This window comes from Humulus lupulus, chromosome 5 (assembly GCF_963169125.1).
Source record: "Humulus lupulus chromosome 5, drHumLupu1.1, whole genome shotgun sequence".
NCBI lineage: Eukaryota > Viridiplantae > Streptophyta > Magnoliopsida > Rosales > Cannabaceae > Humulus > Humulus lupulus.
In genome coordinates this window covers 208,219,733-208,236,769 of record NC_084797.1, presented here as the reverse complement: position 1 = coordinate 208,236,769, position 17,037 = coordinate 208,219,733, and the positions used below count along the sequence as shown (strand labels likewise).

General features: G+C 36.1%; 1 protein-coding gene across 1 annotated transcript; it reads left to right on the top strand.

Moving 5' to 3' along the window:
* The first annotated feature begins 8,696 nt into the window (after nucleotides 1–8,696).
* On the top strand, nucleotides 8,697–9,980 carry LOC133778098 (ethylene-responsive transcription factor 1A). Its single transcript, XM_062217924.1, has one exon. The coding sequence runs from the start codon at nucleotides 8,790–8,792 to the stop codon at nucleotides 9,708–9,710; it is 921 nt and encodes a 306-aa protein (XP_062073908.1). The 5' UTR covers nucleotides 8,697–8,789; the 3' UTR covers nucleotides 9,711–9,980.
* Nucleotides 9,981–17,037: the final 7,057 nt, after the last annotated feature.

Sequence of the window (17,037 nt, the reverse complement as noted above, 5' to 3'; positions counted from 1 at the left end):
TCATTTCAGCCTTATCATTTCTAGCGAAACGTTTTTCAATTGCATCGAGGAAATCCTTGGCCTTAGTGATCTCTTCAGATTCTGTGCCTCCGAAGGCTTCTGGAATGCATTGTTGCATGATCATTAGACTCATGCAATTAGAACGATCCCATCTCTCAAACTCCATCTTTTCATCAGGAGTGCTTTCTGCAGTAAGAGGTGAAGGTTGTTCCTGCCTTAATGCATAGTCTAATTCCATGCAATCAATGTTTACAAGTAATTTTCCTTTCCAAGCCTTGAAATTTGTCCCATTAAGCATGGGAATAGAGTTAATGTTGGCAGTTATTGTGGCAGGAGTAGATGAATTAACTGAATATATAACAAAATAACAAAAAACAAGCTCACATAAGAATCCATATAAAACAATAAAATCAAATAATGGTTAATCCCATCTCAAGATACCAAACACATCATTAATATCAAGTCTTTGGACAATAATATTAATTGTAAGCGGTACTCTTGTTATAGCGATCAAACATTGACAATAAATTATGTCAAATAATATGCAATCTTTGGACTAACATATTATTCACACAAAAATACATTATAATTGTCACACATTTATCACCATATGTATGTATGAAACTCTGTCAAATATTAACTTACCTTTGGGTCAGTTAATAAACACATGAATTACATACACACAATTATCTTAATATTTTTATTAAATTAATCTACACAAAAGAGATCACTTTGGTGATATTTTGTTTCAAATAATTTAACTAAATATTAGATATCCTTAATAAATTTTAAAACCAAAATTTGAATTAAATTGTTACTGTATTATTCCAAAATTAATAAACTTATGCACACATATATAAGTAATTCAAAATAAAAAAAAACTTTATAATACTTGTCAACTTTGCCTGATTTCTTTTATATATATAGATTTATTCATATAAAAACAAAACCAAAAAAAACTAAAAAACTGTAATTCGTTTTCTTTGATTTTGTTTTATTCTATATATATAACGAATTTACCGAACAAAATTTTCTGGCTGAGTCGCGGACAAAGTTGCTTTCTTTAAGATGTTTCGCGGCTCTGCCCTAAGTGTGCACGGCAGTCTATCAACCACGCCGTCCCCAGGATAAAACAGCCCTCTGTACGAATCCTCCCTGCACCGAGAGGATCGTTCTTGTACACCCTTTATAAAATTGCTCTCTGAGAAATTTCGTAGAAGAAAACTCTTTGTATTTTTGTTCATATATTTCCAAAATGGTTCTATCTTATTTATACACAGAGAAATCCCCAAAACGGTCAAAAATGTTTTTTTCTTAATAAATCAGAGGAGGATTAAGGATTAAACGGCTAAAAAACGTTTATCATTAAGTAAAAAAAAAATAAAACCGTTTTTGGTATTATTAAAATGAACGTTTTAAAATTAATTTAATTAATAAAATGATATAAACGTTTAGATACCTTTGTTTAAAAAATAAAACGTTAACACCACACCACCCACCCGCCAGCCAGCTCAGCTCGGCTAGGTCGGACGGACGGCGGCGGCAGCGCGCGCGCGTGTGTGGTGGTCAAGTGTGTGAGTCCTCACCCATTCGCACAAAACTGGGTACCCGTTGGGGCACACCCCAAGTCATTGCACTTGCAATATATATACACTCTATGAAAAGTGTTCCAAATCCATGTGGGACTTTTCCCATATCACACACAAATGTATCAATTTTTAATAATTCATAACAAAAGGTTCCAACAATCCCCCACTTGAATTTTTAAAAATATTTTCTTGAGCAATTTCAGAATCTATAAGATTGTGCATAAACAAATGTATCTTTCGATTTGAACATTTGCGTAGTGAATACGATTTAGATTATACTAGAGTGACACGTAGTCTTGAACTCTATTTCTAACATCGTACCACGCACCAACCTTTCAAGGGTGTAATCAAAACAGCCCGTGTGTTAATGGCCATGCACGTCTATCCCAGTATAGTGAATGCTCTAGAAATTTTGCCCAAATTCCATAGGAAGCGGCCCCACTTCCACATTCACGTAGGTGAGTCTATCAAGAGTACTCCTGTAGCTCGGTACTCCACTCCACATAGAGTATAGATCTCATTAAGAGTTTCTATTAACTCATCCTCTCATCGCTTCAGGAATTCATGCTTCTATTTGCTTTAATGGAAATAGCATGATTCAACTCATATCACTTCACAACTTGTTATTACCCATTGAACCTAGTTCTTGGGATCTCCAGTCTTTAGGTTGGGTTACCATCATGAGTGATTCATCATTCTAAAGGCAATAGTCCCATTCCCTTCGATGTTTTATGGACTTTCTCTCTAGCTAATCCTTTCGTCAAAGGATCTGCTAGGTTATCATCAGTGCGTACATGATCCACTCTAATAGCTCCTGTTGAGAGAAACTCTCTAACAGTACTATGCTTAAGACGTATCTGTCGTCTCTTACCATTGTAATAACGGTTCTGAATTTTTGCAATAGCCGCGGTACTATCGCAGTGGATCAACACAGCTGGTATCGGTTTTTCCCATAAAGGGATCTCAGCTAGCAGGCTTCTCAGCCAACCTGCTTCTTCACTAGCTGTAGCTAGTGCTATCATTTCTGACTCCATGGTGGACTGTGCCAAAATATTCTGTTTCTTTGATTTCCAAGAAACAACTCCACCAGCTATACTAAAGATATAGCCACTTGTTGCTTTGGAGTCATCAGACAGAGAGTTCCAGTCTGCATCACTATAACCTTCGAGAACAGCTGGAAACTTCTGATAATGTAATCCAAGGTTCATGGTTCTCTTTAGGTATCTCATGACCCTTTCAATAGCATGCCAATGCTCTATACTAGGTCTGCTAGTAAACCTGCACAATAATCCCACGACATAGGCAATGTCGGGTCTAGTACAATCAGTGGCATATCGAAGACTGCCAATGATGCTCGCATAGTCAGATTGTCTTACACCGTCACCAGTGTTCTTAAATAACTTTACACTTGGATCATATGGTGTGCAAGCAGGTTTACAATCAAAGTAATTGTATTTCTTTAGAATCTTCTCAATGTAGTGAGATTGATCCAAAGAAATTCCCTTTTCAGACCTAGTAATCTTAATACCAAGGATTACATTCGCTTCTCCGAGGTCCTTCATATCAAAGTTAGCACACAAAAGAGATTTCACAACATTCACAGCATGGATATTCGAACCAAATATGAGCAAGTCATCCACATATAGACATACAATAGTGCAAATGTCATTATCAGATTTGTAATAGATGCATTTGTCACTTTCATTTACTTTAAATCCATGTGAGATAACTAAATTGTCAAATTTCTCATGCCATTGCTTAGGTGCCTGCTTAAGACCATACAGAGATTTATCTAACTTGCAAACCTTATGTTCCTGGCCATGGATCACAAACCCTTCCAGTTGATCCATATAGATTTCTTCTTCTAATTCACCATTCAAAAAAGCAGTCTTAACATCCATTTGGTGAACAACTTGATTGTGAATTGCAGCTAGGGAAATCAAAACTCTAATGGATGTTATTCTCGTTACAGGTGAAAAGGTGTCAAAGAAATCTATGTTTTCTCTCTGCCTAAAACCCTTGGCTACCAAACGAGCCTTGTATTTTTCAACAGTACCATCGGGTTTCAATTTCTTTTTCAAGATCCACTTACAACCTATAGGCTTACAACCAGGAGGTAAATCAACTAAGTGCCACGTTTTGTTAGACTCAAGAGACTCCATCTCATCATTTATTGCTTCTTGCCAAAGGTCAGCATCTAGAGAGCACAAGGCTTCTTGGAGGTTAGCAGGATCCTCTTCTAATGTATAGACACAGAAATCAGAACCATAATCTTTAGCAACTCTAGTTCTCTTACTTCTCCTAGGTTCTGATTCTCTATCCTCAATATGTTCATTATTCCTAATCACAGGAATGTTGCTAGTAGATGCGCCCCCACTATTTCTCAATTTAAAAGGGAATCTATGTTCATAAAAATCAGCATCATTTGATTCCACAATAACATGCGCATTTAAATCATAGAACCTATATGCTTTACTATTAACTGCATATCCGATAAATACACATTCATAGGCTCTACTTGCTAGTTTAATTCTCTTAGGATCAGGAATACGAACATAAGCCAGACAACCCCAAGTTCTAAAATAAGACAGGTTAGGTTGCCTATTTTTCAAGATCTCATAAGGTGAAACTTTACTTTTAGACTTAGGAACTCTATTCAGCACATAACAAACAGTCAAAAGAATTTCACTCCACCAATGAGATGCAGCACCAGAATTCAATAAAATAGCCACAATAGATTCAGTAAAAGTTCGATTCTTCCTTTCAGCTTTACCGTTCATTTCAGGTGAATATGGTGCAGTGGTTTCGTGTACAATGCCATGAGAATTATAAAACTCAATAAACATGTTTGAATCATATTCAGTTCCTCTATCACTACGAAACCTTTTAATTTTCTTATTGAATTGATTCTCAATTTCAGTCACAAATAATTTGAACATGTCAAGCGCATCACTTTTATTTTTCATCAAGTACACATAAGTAAAGTCAGAACAATCATCAATAAAAGTGATAAAATAACGTTTACCATTCCTAGTTAACGTTCCGTCAAGTTCACAAATATCTGAATGAATTAAATCTAGTGGCTCAGATTCTCTAGTAACAGATTTATGAGGAGTCTTAGTTATTTTTGCTTGACTACAAAAATCACATTTTTCAAAATCATTTTCTGACACTTTAGGAATCAGTCCTATGTTACTCATGTTCTTAATAATGCGCTTATTAACATGACAAAGTCTAGCATGCCAACCATTAAAATCACACAACATATAAGCAGAAGGAGAAACTTTATTGGATTCAACATTTAACTTAAACATACCATCAGTAGCATAACCCTTCCCAACAAAAATACCATTCTTAGTGATGGTGTACAAATCAGCCCCAATAGTTTGAGTAAACCCAGCCTTATTAAGCAGAAAACCAGAAACCAGATTCTTTCTCATCTCAGGAGTATGCATTACATCTTTCAGTAATAAAGTCTTTCCTGAGGTAAACTTAAGCTCCACATTTCCCATCCCAGCAACAATAGTGGTGTGGGAATCTCCCAACAGCACTTTCTTATCATCAGCAGCAGTGTATGTTTTAAACATAGCACGGTCATAGCAGACATGGCGAGAAGCGCCAGTGTCTACCCACCACCCATCTGATCCACCAATAAGGTTGATCTCAGAAATCATAGCTATAAAAGCTTCTTCAGTCAAGTTAGCCTGCGGAGCAGTGCTTGGCTTGTTCCTACACTTACGTGCCATATGACCTTGCTTGTTACAAACGTAACAAAGGAATTGTCCAGAGTCATTCTGTTTAGGTGGGGGCTGCTGCCTTCCATGTTGGTTCCTGTTATGGTTCCAATTCTGATTGTTGTTTCGAGGATTGTGCTGGTTGTTGCGGTTGGAATTTGAATTCGCGTTGCGGTTGGAATTTGAATTTGAGTTGCGGTTCTGATTCTTAAAGGTTTTGCCATTTGGCTTCAGAACCGCAGGTGTGGGCTTCTTAGGGATGCTGTTAGAGACAACAAGCACCTCTTCTTTCTGGTCTTGTTTCCTTGCTTCCTCCTCGATACGAAGGCGGGTGATCAAACTTTCTAAGGAAAATTCCTTAGTCTTATGCCTGAGAACATTTTTAAAGTCCTTCCAGGAAGGAGGTAATTTTTCAATTAAAACAGCAACTTGAAACTGTTCATCAAGGGCCATACCTTCCGAGATAATCTCATGAGCAATTTTCTGAATTTCGTGAGATTGGGCCTCCACAGATTTGTCATCAACCATCTGATACTTCAGGTAGCGACTAACATCATATTTTTTTAGTCCCCGCCTCCTCTGTATCGTATTTCTTTTGCAGCACCTCCCAAATCTCCTTTGCTGACTTGTCTGAGTTATAATAGTCATATAGATCATCAGATAAACCGTTAAGAATAAAATTCTTACATAGGAAATCGTTTTCCACCCATGAGTCCAAGTCCTTCTGTTGCTTCTCACGTTCAGTCTCATTGTCCTTGTCGGTCGAGGCTTCAGGGACAACCGGCTTCAGAGCAGTGAGCACAAACGCCACCTTCTTCATGGTCAGATAAAAAAGCATCTTCTGTTTCCAACGCTTAAAGTGCAAACCCTCAAAGCGAAATGGTTGTTAATATCAACAGAGGTAGAACCAGAAAATTCATCGGTTGCAGCCATAGCAGAACAGAACGTCTTAAAATTGATATTCCACAATAGAAAAATAAAATGGAACGAATTTACCGAACAAAATTTTCTGGCTGAGTCGCGGACAAAGTCGCTTTCTTTAAGACGTTTCGCGGCTCTGCCCTAAGTGTGCCCGGCAGTCTATCAACCACGCCGTCCCCAGGATAAAACAGCCCTCTGTACGAATCCTCCCTGCACCGAGAGGATCGTTCTTGTACACCCTTTATAAAATTGCTCTCTGAGAAATTTCGTAGAAGAAAACTCTTTGTATTTTTGTTCATATATTTCCAAAATGGTTCTATCTTATTTATACACAGAGAAATCCCCAAAACGGTCAAAAACGTTTTTTTCTTAATAAATCAGAGGAGGATTAAGGATTAAACGGCTAAAAAACGTTTATCATTAAGTAAAAAAAATAAAACCGTTTTTGGTATTATTAAAATGAACGTTTTAAAATTAATTTAATTAATAAAATGATATAAACGTTTAGATACCTTTGTTTAAAAAATAAAACGTTAACACCACACCACCCACCGACCAGCCCAGCTCAGCTCGGTCGGACGGCGGCGGCGGCGCGCGCGCGCGTGTGGTGGTCAAGTGTGTGAGTCCTCACCCATTCGCACAAAACTGGGTACCCGTTGGGGCACACCCCAAGTCATTGCACTTGCAATATATATACACTCTATGAAAAGTGTTCCAAATCCATGTGGGACTTTTCCCATATCACACACAAATGTATCAATTTTTAATAATTCATAACAAAAGGTTCCAACATATATATATATATATATATAAATACATATAACTATTTTGTACAGATCAGAAAAAAAAAAAACGCAAACTTTTGTTTTATTATGTATATATATATATATAACATATGAAGAAAAACAAAACAATAATGGCAGAAAAGTAATCGCAGAACTGATGGCAACATAAAATTATATAAATCTGAGAACAAAACACAAAGAACCATATATATATATGCCATTGATTTATGAAAACATATATGCCAGAGAACTTAATTGCCAAATTCGTACGTATATATATGAATCTATCATATATATATATGTCACTTATATATGCGTGAGATATATAAGTAATCCAATGAAACCAAACCTAACATTGCCGATTCCAACAATACGACAAAACTCAATTCGTAAAATGACTTGACTTGATTATGTCAAACAACACCAAATCAATCAAATAAATAGATATACGTATGCACAGCGGCAAAAAAAAAAAAAAAATTCATGGAAGACTAATAATACCATAAATTCTCAAGAACTAATTTAGGGATGCTCTGATACCAAATGTTAGAATACTATAATCTGAATTTAGCCCTAATTAATTCATGAGAATCAAACAATAGAAATATAGATTAGCGGAAGCGTACCGGAGTCCATAGAATCGATTTTGAACGGTATGATCTTCCAATCTTTGCATCAAAGTTTTTTTCTGGAACCTGAGTTTCTTGATGATGGGGATTCAAGAATACGATATGTGAAGCGATGCAAAACTGGGGACCTGCCTCTTTATTAATAACTGGAAAAACAGTAATTAATAATTTATTTACTATTTCTAATTTGGCCCCTCATCAAATTAGAAATTGTCTCAATGGTATCCACGTATAAAAATCATGACAATCATGCCCTTAAGTCATAAACTTTATTAAAAAATAGACCACATAAATTTGACTCATTTATATAATGACCCATCACACATTTTTATATTTACAATTGTGACCCTAAATAAATAAATTTTTAACATTGTGCACTAGCCCAATTACTTTTGTCCTCTATTTCAAGATTCTTTTAATACTAAAATAATTGGAACTCTCGTAATAACGCTTAAAGAGAGAGCCAAATGGTAGCCCCTCTCTATTTATGCACAAAACAAACCTCTCTATTTATGCAAAAAACAAATAAAAATAAATAAAGAGTTTTTTTTTCCAGGCAAAAAAAAAAAAAGAAAAAAAAAGTCACCTATAAAGTGGAGCAAGCCAAAAAATTTTGGGAAAATCGGCGACTAAATGTGTCGGGGGAAAATGACGAAAGTGAAAAAAGACAAAAGAGAGAGAGAGAAAACATCCAAAACATTTTTGCTGCGCTCAGATGAATGACGTCATCTCTCTCTCACTCATCCAATTGCAATTCCATCACGTGATAAATAGAAATCTCAAATCCCATCACCATGTGGCCCCCACTTCCCACAATTTGCACGCTCTGAACTTTCACAGAAGCTTGGGAGGAGGAGGAGCACTCATAATTTAGTAATTTTAAATATGTTTCATAATTTCTTTTTCTCCAACTAATAAATTTTAACTTTTTCTTTATAAATAATATAATAATAATTATTATTATTATAAAAAATAAAACCGTTCTGATTCATGAACCTTCGCCACTATATATCCCCTTTCCTTCTTTACTCTCAAAATTCAGATTTCACACTCCTCTTCGCAAAACTCTCTCTCTCTCTCTCTCTCTCTAGTCTTAATATCTTTCTCTCTATTTGCTTTGCCAAACGAAACATGTACGGACAGAATAGTACAGAATCGGATTTTGCATTACTGGACTCGATTCGGAGGCACTTATTAGGCGAATCGGATCTACGACTCGGAGCTCCGATTATGAATATGAACAACAGCAACAACAGCTCGGGTAGTGTTGGTCCGGTTTTCTGTCGGAGCACCAGTTTCAGTAGCCTCTACCCTTGTTTGACTGAGAATTGGGGGGATTTGCCTCTCAAGGAGGACGACTCCGAGGACATGGTCCTCTACGGCGTCCTCCGTGACGCCGTCAGCGTCGGCTGGGTCCCGTCTCTCGGATCGGATTCGAGTGACATCAGTGGCAGTGTGTGCAGCCAGCTCACCACTTGCTCCTCCGTCGGAAATTACGCGATCAAATCGGAGCCCGAGACCCTTCCGGCGGTGAGCGGACCGCTTGACTGTACGGCTTCGACTTTGGATATTCCGATGGAGAAACCTGCGAAGCCCGCGGTTGTTCCGTCGAAGGGGAAGCATTACCGTGGTGTGAGGCAACGGCCGTGGGGGAAGTTTGCGGCTGAGATTAGGGACCCGGCTAAGAACGGGGCCAGAGTTTGGCTCGGGACTTTCGAAACCGCCGAGGACGCTGCCTTGGCATACGACCGCGCTGCTTACCGGATGCGCGGATCGAGGGCTTTGCTCAATTTCCCGCTCCGGATCAATTCGGGCGAACCCGACCCGGTCAGGGTGACTTCGAAGAGGTCCTCGCCTGAGCCATCTTCGAGCTCTTCGTCGGAGAGTATGTCGCCGAAGAGAAAGAAGAGGGTCGCTAAAACATCGCCAGCACCGGAGGTCCGATTAGGGAATGGGAATGGTGTTGGTGTTGGTGTTGGTGTTGAGCAACAAGTGGGTATGCCCCAAGTTGCATCGTGTACACGTGGCGATCAATTATTGGTCTGTCAATAATGTTGGAGAACTGCAACAAATGAATCAATTATGACATTGTAATTATCAGAGACGGGATTTTCCCATAAATTTTTTACTTTTATTCTTTCTTTTTATAATTTTTTCTAGGGAGAAAAGAAAAAATGTAAAGGAAAAAGAATAAAAAGAAAAAGAGAAGTGTTATTATATTATACTACAATAGGATTGAGTCAGTTGGTTACTTGGTTTTGTGAATATATTTCTATACATTTGTTTTGTTGGATCAATAGAAATGAAAAGAGTTTCCCTTAATTTATAATGGTTATGCAATTCTATACAATCATAATCTTATAATTTTGATTAAATATAGTCTTTGATTTTTAAAAAGAGTAACGTTTTGGCCAAAAAGCAGCCTTTTGATTTTTTATTGGCTATCAATATAACTCAAAAATTCCAAATCTAAACAAGCAAATAACCCAAAAATACCATATCAGTCTCGTGATAAATCCAACTCGGAGATGTTTAATTTTGTTTATTGTATGGGCATAATTTTTAAGTTTATTTTATTTTTAAAATATAATTTCTGGATGTGATATGAAACATATAACAAATATACATTAAATATCCTAAAAATAAAAATGAGATATTTAATATTTTTTAAAAGAAATCCTAATAAGAGAAATTCTTATATTAAATTATATATACAAAAAATCGAGTCTATTGCAAATATGCATATACTTCAAAATCAATTTATTCTTTTCTAAAAAAAATTCAATTTATTAATAAGGTGATTTTCCATTTTTTTTTTGAATGGTAAGCAGCAATTTCATTAAATCATATCAAGCAAAATTACATCAATCAAATTATTCAGTGCCGAAGCTAACGAATAACTGCAACCAGCATTTAAGCATGAGGCTCGAGCCAAATGGTGAGCAACACAGTTAGCGGATCGCTTAACAAAACATAAAGATACATTATGTAAACTAGAGACTAGTACCCTGCACTCATCAATACAGAAACCAAACATAGAGTGCATCTTAATCTGACTTCTGCAGGCCTGAACTGTGACTAAACTATCAATCTCGACAATTACATTGGTGAGCTCAGTAGCTTTAATCCAACTCATATCCTCCCTTACAGCGAGAATAGGGTCAATACTTCCTACTTTGCTAGCTGTATGAGCAATAATAAGAGTAGCTGATGCATCCTAAAGGTCATTTTCCAATTGGTTTAGTTTTTTTAATGGTTCTTTACAAAGTTTAAACTTGGAATTATAATAATAGAAATATCTTTATTTAAAATTATTGGTCCTTTCACACCCTTATGCTAGATAATATTTTAAAAATAATTGATGATTTTATTAACAAATTAAAATCTTAATTAATTTTATTTTCGATTCAATAATGGTTCAATATTTTGCAGCATAAATAGTTATTCTTTCTAAAGTGTGTACTTTTCACATATTTTAAACATGTTAATTTTAAACAAATATTGTTGCATGGAAATTACTCAAAGATTTGACAATTTATTAAACATAGGAACTGTACAATGACACTTCTTATCCAGAGATTGCTTTTATTCCCATATGCATGACATAGGGGCCAATGTATCAAATAGTCAAAATAAAGGTAAATAAGTTGATAAGTTGAATTTTAGCCAAGAATTTATTTTAAGAAAGGTATCTATAATAATAATAATCTTAGATATTTGAGTTCACATTCCTACACCTACCTCTCAATCAGAAGAAAAATCACAACACCTTAGACAAACAGTAAGAAAATAACAAAACCTTTTTTCTCCCACTATTTGACTTCTACACATTCTTTGCATAAAAATCTTATACAAATATATATTTAAAAACAATACAAAATTTAGGACAATGTGAACTATGACCGATCATTGCCTTGCTTGCGCGAGCGAACAAAACAAAAGTTGAGAAATTTACATCTATTTCTTCATACCTTCCCACATTCACCTCTATTATTCTTCAGTTTCATACTAACATAACTTAGCTTTACGTCTCTTCAAATCTACCGAACTTAGGGAGAAAATTTATCCCTTTACACAATTGTTTTTTCATTTACTATATTTTTATTAAAAAAAGAATATGAACTTTCTTTTAGGAAGTATAATTCAGAATAATTTCGATAAATTAATGACTTCAATTAAATTATACTTTGTCTCATCCTAACTCAGAGCCAATGTGATAAATTAATATTTCACTAAATTTCTAAATAATAAATTCTTAAAAAAACATATAAGTTTCACTTGAATTATCTCATTGTTGACATCATTTTCATCAACTTAAATATGAAGAACACTAAATAAAGATTTAGGAAATAAAGAAAAAACAGTAGGTTTTTTACGTGATAGTCCACGAGTCAATGTTATTGATTCGTAATACTCTCTCAAAGCTTTAACAAAGTAATTCAGCAAAGTATTCTCAATATAATATTATCTGTCTCTACAAATAAAAATTCATCAGGCTATTTATAGACCTGGTTGACATAATATCTTCCTCTTATTTCGGGAAGTTACAATTCAAATTTGAAATAAATACAAATAAATGCATTAATTACATAATATCTCATAATGATTAGGAATGAATATCAGATAACAACAAATCCCTAAGGAATAGGAATCTCCTAACAGTTGTCGTGTTCAAAATGTGTTGCTGACCTCGAACTCAAGGTTTACACGCTTTTGAGATCGACCAACACTTTGAGCTCATTATTCTAGTCAGCCTCCTCTTTAGCCAGTGATTTTATCGACTCAATCTTCAGAGACCAACATCTTCGAGCTTGCAACTAAGACTCGAATAGCACTCATATGCATTGGAGAAGATTTGTTCTTTCGAGCTTGATGCTTAAGCTCGAGCCTTCTGAACTTGTGCTCGATCGCCAACAAGAGCAAGTCAGGAATCATGCAAATTTATAAAAGTGTTTAGCCACTGCTTGTTATTTTCGAGTTTACACTTTATGAGCCTATTTCGAGGCTCATTTATGACGGTGTCGAAATTTGGGTACAACATTTTGCTCCCTCAAAAATTTTGGTTCGAATCCTATAAGAATGAGACTTTTGAACTCCATTTTTCGAAAAACATGCCACCTACCACACTCGAGTGTGGACACGCGTCACTTGGAGATTGCATACTAGGAGTACTCAAGCCGACATTCAAAGATGCCAAAGCTTCTTCTAGGTTAAAAGGATCCTCCTCTAAAGTGTATGTATAGAAATAAGAAGTATAGTCTTTATAATTTTGAGCTCTTTTACATTTTCTAGGTTCGTTTTCTAACTCATTTTGCTTATTAACCTTAATCACAGGCATGTTACTCATTTTGCATTTAATTAAATCAAATATCAAATAACTTATATCCTTTGCTATTGACGACATGTAACCAATAAACTCATATTCTACTAGCCAACTTATTTCTTTTAGGATCAGAAACTCGAACATTTGCCAAAATATCTTATATTTTAAAATAAGACAAGTTAAGTTGTTCATTTTTTAAAGATCTCATAAGGAAACCTTTTGCTCTATGATTTAGGAACTCTATTAAGCACATACCAAATCAGTATATAAAATTGCCCCCACCAATGAGAAATAGCACCAAAATTAAGCAAAATAGCAACAATAGACTCAATATAAATTCTATTTTTTCTTTTAGCTTTTCCATTCATTTTAGGTGAATATGATACAATTTTCTCATAAATAATACCATGTAAATTATAAAAAAATCAATAGATATCCTAGAATCAAATTCAGTGCTTCTATCACTAAGAAATCTCTTAGTTTTTATATTGAATTGATTTTCAATTTTAGTTACAAACAATTTGTACATAGAATTTTGCACCACATTAATTATTAATTATTTTGAACCAATAAAAACTAAAAAAACCTAGTACTTTATTTTTATTATTATTACATAATTTTGTTACTATTTAAAATCTTATTTAATTTTATTTAGTTTTTTTTTTCTAAAATAATTTATTAGTTTGTTTTGTTTTTCAAGACAATAATTATACTTAGAAAATTACACAACATATTCAACTTATTTTCACATATATAAATTCATTTATTGTACTATAATTAGTAAGTATTCTTGAATTCCAATTAAGTGACTTAGGTTCAATCCTTTGCATAGTTTATATTATTATGATTATTCTATTTTACCGTTGAATCAAAAGTGTTAGGTTTTATTTTCTTTTTCTTATTTTAGTGTAGGTTTTTTTTAATAAAAAAGTGTTGAGATAATGCACTGTGGGTTTTTTTTTTCTGCAATATTGTAAAATTTGTAATTTACACATTTCACCCATTTCATATCCAATATAAGATACAAGAAATAGGCACCAATATGAAGACGACATAGAATATTATTGACTAAATTTGATGCGTGTAAAAACAGAGGCTTAAATGATAAACTAGATTTATAAGAGATGAGTGATGAAGAGTTAAGCAAAACTGGTGATGTTAGAAATAAGCTGTTAGAATATTCTCAAGTTAGTTAAACCGTTGTAACAGTTTTCTAACAGCTCCGTATGAGCTTGGCTAATTTGTTCTGTTTTAACTAACTCTCTTACACTCATTTATATATATATATATTCAGGAGTATCTCACCAAGTTGGTTGAGCTTCTCATTTTCACATTTTCTTCATTGTGTTACAATCATTCTCTCCAAACACTCTCGATCATTTCCTTGCAACCACATTCAGTTAACTTCTGACTTGGTATCCGAGTTCCGCCATGGCGTCCGAGGGATCTCACAACTCTGCGATCCATTCAAATCCACCACGAGCAGCTGCTCCTCCACCGGCGATCGATCCTGTTGGCATTCCTAACAATACATTGCTTCCGCTCAACCTCCGTCTAGATCGGACGAACTTTTCTTACTGGAGAGCCTTGGTTCTCGCTGCTGTGCGCGCGTACAACCTCGAAGGCTACATCCTTGGCACTATACCAACTCCACCACCTATTCTTGCAGGTAACGATCCTAATCCTGCTCATTACAATTGGATCCGTCTCGATCAATTTCTGATGCATTGGCTTATGAACTCTATGACGGAGACGATGCTTGGACACATCATTCACTGTCAGAGCTCTGCTGAGATCTGGAGGACTCTCAATCAGTTGTTCGCAACTCAGTCCAAAGCACGGATCCTTCAAGTGAAAGGATTACTACAGTCCACACGTAAAGGAGCCTTATCTGTTGATGAATATATACTGAAGATGAAGCAGTATGCAGATTCTCTTGCTCATGCAGGTAAACAATTGTCCGATGAGAGCCTTTGTCTGTACATTCTTGGAGGCCTCGGTCCAGAATATGAGGCAACTGTGATCAATTTGATGAACAGATCTGAGACTCTTACCCTCCCCGATCTACATTTTAGTCTGCACAACCAAGAAATGAGGTTACAACAGACCTCCTCTCCCACAGTGGACTCGATTCAAGCCAACTTTGCTGGACTCTCAATGAGAGGTTCTCCTCGTGGTTCATTTCGTGGAAATCGGGGCAATCAGTCGAGAGGCATGCGTAATCACGGCTACGGTCAACGATCGCAAGGACGTGGCCCTAGGGTGATATGTCAATTATGTGGTAGATCTGGTCACATTATCCAAAAGTGTTTCCACCGTTTTGATGTCCACTTCTCTGGTCTCTCAGCTCCGCCAGTACCTCCTTCGGCTCCTTCCAACCCCGGATCTCCTCATGCAAATTTATTTGAGTTGAACACCAATGATGAGTCATCTGATGCCTGGTTCCTTGGCTCCGGAGCCACAAATCACATGACAAACAACTCTCAACTCCTACACAACAAGACAGATTACAAAGGGAAATCGAAGGTCATTGTAGGTAATGGTGCATCGATTCCTATTTTGCATGTTGGCTCAAATGCTCTTGATTCCATGCACTCTAATCATTCACTATTACTTAAAGATATCCTTCATGTGCCTCACTTAACTAAGAACTTGCTGAGCATTTCACAATTTACTAATGATAATAACGTTGTGTTGGAGTTTGATTCCTCTTGCTGCCTTGTTAAGGACAAGATAACGAGGCGTGTTCTTCTTCGGGGTTCACTCAGTGATGGACTGTACAAAATTGATGTTTCCTCAGTACTTCATGATGGCCAGCCTTTCATTTTTACGCGGCCTACTCCTTCAAATAATGCAATGGCGTTCAATTGCACCACTACTTCGAATCCAGTCCGAGACAAGTCTAAGTTGCTCTCAACGTGGCATTCCCGTTTAGGCCACCCTTCCTCCTCTGTTTTTACTAAAGTCATGAATGTAATAAGTCCTTCAATAAAGGCAACTAATGTACCGTTTTGTGATGCATGTCAGTTGGGAAAAATGCACCAATTTACGTTCAAGAACTCTACAAATAAAACTACTCATGCTTTTCAGTTGATACACTCTGATGTCTGGGGGCCTTCCATCTATACCTCAAGTGAAGGTTTCAAATATTATTGTAGTTTTGTTGATGACTATACTAGATTTTGTTGGATTTTTCCTATGCAGACTAAAAGCCAAGTCCCTTCGATCTTTAAACAATTCAATACATATGTGGAGCGTGTATTTGAGTCTAAAATCAAGAGCATTCAATTGGATCTTGGCACAGAATACAAACCACTATACAAACTCTTTCAAGATCTTGGCATTGAACGTCGGAATTCATGTCCCCACACCCATCAACAACAAGGAAGGGTGGAGAGAAAGCATCGTCATGTGGTGGACCTCGGCTTAACATTGTTGGCTCAAGCAAACATGCCCCTCACCTTTTGGTGGGAAGCATTCGTCTCTGCTTCATTCCTCATCAATAGATTGCCTACTCCAACGTTAAATTTCATATCACCTTATGAGAAGTTATTTTCTCAGCAACCAGACTACAACCTCTTGAAGATATTTGGGTGTGCCTGCTTCCCTTTACTTCGACCGTATCAATCTAATAAGGTTAGTTTTCGGTCTTCAAAATGTGTGTTTATTGGATATAGCCTAACACAAAAAGGATATAGATGCTTGCACCCTTTTAGCCATGTATATACAGCTCGTAGTGTTGTTTTTAATGAGGAAGAATATCCATATTCCAGTCTTTTTGATTCGCGTAATACAACTTCTATACCTACTCAACCCATCTATATACAGAGTCATCAAATACCTTCACCAGTCAACTTACCACCACCCTCACCCTCTCCACCTACTACACCTATTCATCAAAATGACTTGTCTACATCACCTACCCCAGTACTGTCTCACTCGAACTCTTCTCAGTCTATCGACTCAAACCTCACTTCTTCACCACAGTCTATGATTCCCATTGATGATCTTGTCATGGATTTTCCCATACCACCCCAGGTCCAAAATAATCACCCT

Bases quoted from the DNA above. Each gene is read 5' to 3' on its own strand.
- LOC133778098 (XM_062217924.1), top strand. From the start codon at position 8,790: ATGTACGGACAGAATAGTACAGAATCGGATTTTGCATTACTGGACTCG.